This window comes from Mauremys mutica, chromosome 1, assembly GCF_020497125.1.
Source record: "Mauremys mutica isolate MM-2020 ecotype Southern chromosome 1, ASM2049712v1, whole genome shotgun sequence".
NCBI classification, from domain to species: Eukaryota; Metazoa; Chordata; order Testudines; family Geoemydidae; genus Mauremys; species Mauremys mutica.
Window position 1 is genome coordinate 369673483 of NC_059072.1, and position 5405 is coordinate 369678887.

The window sequence follows — 5405 nt, forward strand, 5'->3', positions numbered from 1 at the left end:
GCAGCAGCTCCCCTCCCATCCCTGGAGCACAGGGAGCCCAGGCTGGGGGAGGAACATGGAGATGATCCATCAAGTGACGGGGGAGGGGAGCAGAGGAGCAAGCAACAGGGGCGGGGCTGTGGGCCAAGAGGTGGAGAAGGGGGCTGGGCCTCAAGGAAATAGGTGGGATGGGGGAAGGGTCTTTGAGGGAAGAGGTGGAGCAGGGGCAGGGTCTTGGGGGAAGAGGTGCAGCACAGTGCAGGGCCTCAGGGGTTCATTTACTAGCAGTTAGAAAGGTGGCAACCCTCTGGGTTGTACACAGACCAATTCCCCTGTTTGTCATGCCGACACAGCGCAGTAAGGCCACCTTGACTGTCCAGTCAGTGACTCAGGAAGGGGGCCCAGCACCATGTCACCAGCCAGCTCTGCTCAGAGCTTGGCCTGAGAGCCAGAGCACCAGGAGAAAACTTTACGTCCCTTGATGTGTAAAGAGCCTTAGCACCCTGTCCCGGATCAGTTTGGTCCTCACCCCATAGATGATGGGGTTTAACATGGGGGGCAGCAGGAGGTACACGTTGGCCATGAGAACGTGGAAATGCAGGGGCACATTGTGGCCAAACCGGTGTGTGAAGAAGGAGAAGAGACCTGGGATGTAAGAGGCTAAGATGACACAGAGGTGGGAGCTGCAGGTCCCAAAGGTCTTGAGCTGGGCGTCCTTTGTGGGGAGGATAAAGATGGCCCTGAGGATCTGGGTATAGGACACAGCAATAGAAAACACATCCAGAGCAGTCAACAAGAATATCACAAAGAGGCCATAGTAACTACTGATACGGATGTCGGCACAGGCCAGTTGAACCACGGCCATGTGCTCACAGTATGTGTGGGGGATGATGTTAGTTCTGCAATATGGCCAACGCCTCACCAAGAAGGGATAGGGCAGTATTAGCATGATCCCGCGCAGCACCACGGCCAGACCAATCTTGGCCACCACAGGGTTTGTCAGGATGGTGGAATGTCTCAGGGGATGGCAGATGGCCACGTAGCGATCCAAAGCCATGGCCACCAAGATCCCAGACTCCATCACTGAGATGCAGTGAATGAAATACATCTGAGTGAGGCAGGCACTGAAATCGATCTCCCTGGAATTGAACCAGAAGATGCTCAGCATTTTGGGCATAGAGGATGTAGACAGAACCAGGTCAGTGATCGCCAGCATGCAGAGGAAATAGTACATGGGCACATGGAGGCTTGGCTCCCTCTTCACAATGAAAAGGATGGTGAAGTTCCCCAAGACGGCTATGGCATACATGATGCAGAAGGGGATGGAGATCCAAATATGGGCAGCCTCCAGGCCAGGAATGCCAAGCAGGATGAAGGTGGAGGGGTTGGTGAAATCGGTTTTGTTGGAATCTGACATGGAGTAGGGGAGGTGTCCAACTCTGAGGCAGAACGGTGTCTCCTGCATGTACCGTACATTCTCCTGACTTCCTGTATGTGCCCAAGCTCTAGGGTGATGGTCGCAGTACAAATGCCTGGATGGAGAGACAATGTTAATATGAGACACTACATGCACTACTGGAGGCTGTTCTCATGGGTGAAGCAGATCGGTTGCTCTTCAGAAACTGAAAAATGGCATTTTCATTATGCAGAAAAATGAATTATGAACAACTGACCCTACTAATGCCAATTCCATATGTTATGGTGCTTCATGCATCAATAATTCCTATATATCTGAACTGTTTAGTGTAGAGACGAGAGAAAGAAGGGAGCATATGATGGAGGAGAACAAAATAAAAAAATGCAACTGATTACATTCAAAGGGACAAAGAGAGAACAGTTGCTAACCAGTAATATCTATAGACACTTCGTGCTTCCAAAGGTCTAATTCCCCAGAGCTGAAGCAAATTATCAGCAAAACTGATTGGGAGGGAAAAAAAAGAGAAAAATTGAATGAAAATTTTGAGTTCTGTAAGATAAGATTATTAAATAGCTAAAACCCCACTACTAGACAATTTTGGCTCAAAGCCCAGTTCAGTGGCAAAGTGAAGGCAGCAATTAGGGAGGGAATAACAATATATAACAAATGGGGAAAGGGAATGCAGCTATCAAGCAATACAAATGAGAAGTTATGAAAATTGATAAGGGATGTAGAAGATATTAGGGTAAATCCATACTTGGGAGGGCTAAGGATCACAAAAAGGAGGCAATTTAAAAGAAATCCTAGAAAAGGTTTATGCCAATTCCTAAGGGAGGAAGGAAACTTGTTAATGTTGTAGAAAAGGTAGATGTATTAATGAAAATATTTTTCTTCTGCATTTAGAAAGAAGTATGAGGTACTCATGGCATATAGGCGATGGAATACTTTCCAGTCCATTAGCAGTAAAGGAGAATGTTAAACAGCATCTACAGTAGAACCTTAGAGTTACAAACACCAGAGCTACAAATTGACTGATCAGCCGCACCCCTCATTCAGAAATGGAAGGATGCAATCAGGCAGCAACAGAGACAAAAAAACAAAGGCAAATATAGGACGGTTGTGTGTTAAACATAAAATATTAAAAAATAAATAAAAGGAAAGTTTAAAAAATGATCTGACAAGGTTAGGAAACAATGGAAAAGCTGGTATGGGATTTGTTCAAAAAAAAAAGTCTAGGTATATAATTAATGCCAGTCAACAATATGATTTATGAAAAACAGGTCTTGTCAAATAAACACAGTTTCATCCTGTAATGAGAGAACATGTTTGGTTGATCAAGGGAACCACACAGCTGTAATAGACTTTGATTTCTCTGTGGCATTTGATTTAGTAGGGGAGAACATTCAGATAATAAATGAACACTATTTGATATGAGTCGGGCATACAGGACTAAAAACGCTAACTGATAGATGTCAGAAAACAGCTGTCAATGGGCCATTGTCAGTGAATGGGAGTGTTTCTAGTGGGGTTCTGCAGGGATCAGTTCTAGGCCCAATGCAGACACGCAAAAGGATTTAGGGGTTCTTAGGGTTTCCTCCCCACTCTAAACTTTAGGGTACAGATACGGGGACCCCTATTTTTACCAGCTTAGGTTAAAAACTTCCCCCAAGGCACAAATTTTTTTCTTGCCCTTAGTATTGCTGCCACCACCAAGTGATTTAAGCAAACATTCAGGGAGGGCCACTTGGAGCCCTACCTCCCCCAAAATATCCCCCCAATCCCCTACACCCCCTTTCCTGGGGAGGCTTGAGAATAATATCCTCACCAATTGGTTACAAAGTGAGCACAGATCAACCCCCCCCCCCCGAGTCTTTAGGACACTGAAAAACAATTAGATTTTTAAAATAAATTTATTTTTAAAAAGCTAAAAGAATCACCTCTGTAAAATTAAGATGGACGATAACTTTACAGGGTAAACAAAAAGATACCAAACACAGAGGATTTCCCCTCTAGGCAAAACTTTAAAGTTATAAAACCAGGGAAAATTTACAAGTTACAACAAAAGATAATCTAACGCATTTCTTTGCTATTACTTACTGTTTCTGCAGTAGTAGATGCTTAGCTCAGATATGGCTTAGGGAGATATATTTTCCCTGACCTGGTTCCTTGCTGACTCCAAGACAGCAAAGGAACTCAAAACCAAAAACCTTCCCCTACAGATCTGAAAGTATCTTCTCCCCTTATTGGTCCTTTTGGTCAGGTGTCAGCCAAGTTATGTGAGCTTCTTAACCCTTTACAGGTAAGGAGGGATGTTATGCTACCCTTACCTGTGTGTTTATAACACACCCCCAAATCATAGACAGTGCTGGACAGCCTGCTCTACACCGGCTGTGATTTCTTCCTGGAGCTTTATGAGAAAACAAAATTAATATGTCACATGCACCTCTAAATATACTACTGATTATATAAATTTTATGCTGTATGTTTATAACAGGGGTCATTTGTGGACACCCAACTAAATGTGAGCTTCCACTGCGATGCTGTCGCCAAAAGGGCTGATGTGATCCTTGGATACACAAACGGGGTTGGTGAGTTGGAGCAGGGGGAGGATTTTACCTCTGCACATGGCATTAGTGAAACCAACTGCGCCCAGTTCTGGGGTCCACATTTCAAAAAGGCTGTAGAAAAATTGGAGAGGGTGCAGAAAAGAGCCACAAAAATGCTTGGAGACTGGAGAAAATGCCGGACAGAGAAAAATTGGAGAGGGTGCAGAAAAGAGCCACACAAATGCTTGGAGACTGGAGAAAATGCCGGACAGAAAGAGAATTAAAGAGGTTCATCTATTTATCTTATCAAAAAGATGATTAAGCAAAGACTTTAATTGGGGTAAAAGCGTGGATAATAACAGGCTCTGTAATCTAGCGGAGAAAGGCAGAGCAAGACCCAGTGGCTGGAAGTTGAAGCCAGACATACTCCAGTAGGAAATAAGGGCCAAAGTTTTAGCCCTGAGGGTGATCAACCGTTGGGACAAACTGCGAAGGGAAGTGGTGGATTCCTCATGGCTGCAGACCCAGACTGGATCCCTTACTGGAAGATCTGATTGAGGGCTTGTCTACATTTCAAATGCTACAGTGGTGCTGCCATAGCTCTTCTGTGTAGACACGACTTACACCAACGGCAGGGGTTCTCCTATCAGCGTAGGTAATCCACCTCCTTCAGAGATGGTAGCTAGCGCTGGTTAGGCCACAACTGGAGTATTGTGCTCAGTTCTCGGTGCCACATTTCAGGAAAGATGTGGACAAACTGGAGAAAGAGCAAGAAAAATGATGAAAGGTCTAGAAAACATGACCTGAGGGAAGATTGAAAAATTTGCGTTTGTGCAGTCTGGAAGAGAGAAGACTGAGAGAGAACATGATAACAGTTTTCAAGTACAGAAAAGGTTCTTACAGCAGGAGGGAGAAGAATTGTTTTTCTTAATACCTGAGGATAGGACAAGAAGCAATGGGCTTAAATTGCAGCAGGGGAGGTTTAGGTTAGACAAAAGGAAAAACTTCCTAACTGTCAGGGTGGTTAAGCACTGGAATAAATTGCCCAGGGAGGTTGTGGAATCTCCATCACTGGAGATTTTTAAGAGCAGGTCAGACAAACACCTGTCAGGGATGGTCTAGATGGTGCTGGTCCTGCCATGACTGCAGGGAACTGAACTAGACGACCTCTCGAATCCCTGCGATCCAACATTGCTGTGTTTCTGTGTCCACTCCCGGCGCCCCTCCTGCCTAGCTGACATTTCGAGTCCTCTGATTCCATGATTCTATGCCTTGGCCATGTTGACAAATTCTTAGAATTGTTCCTATGAGGAGCCCTAACACCTCCTTACTTTCCAGCAGATAAAAGTCAGGTAACGGCTCCTTCTTCCCCTCCTCCCCTCCCTCCCCCGTTAACAGTCAGAGCCCTGAAATACAAGAGCAGGAGGGGACAGTGTCTGTGCATAAACACACAGCTGGCTCCT

General features: G+C 45.3%; 1 protein-coding gene across 1 annotated transcript; it reads right to left on the bottom strand.

Annotated features, from left to right (window-relative positions):
* Nucleotides 1-448: 448 nt before the first annotated feature.
* Nucleotides 449-1402, bottom strand: LOC123350885 (olfactory receptor 52N2-like). The gene has a single exon (XM_044989734.1). It carries the CDS (start codon nt 1394-1396, stop codon nt 449-451), a length of 948 nt encoding a protein of 315 aa, XP_044845669.1. The 5' UTR covers nt 1397-1402.
* Nucleotides 1403-5405: the final 4003 nt, after the last annotated feature.

What these genes read in the sequence shown, in the direction of transcription:
- LOC123350885 (XM_044989734.1), bottom strand. Translation starts at nt 1,396, where the DNA reads ATGTCAGATTCCAACAAAACCGATTTCACCAACCCCTCCACCTTCATC.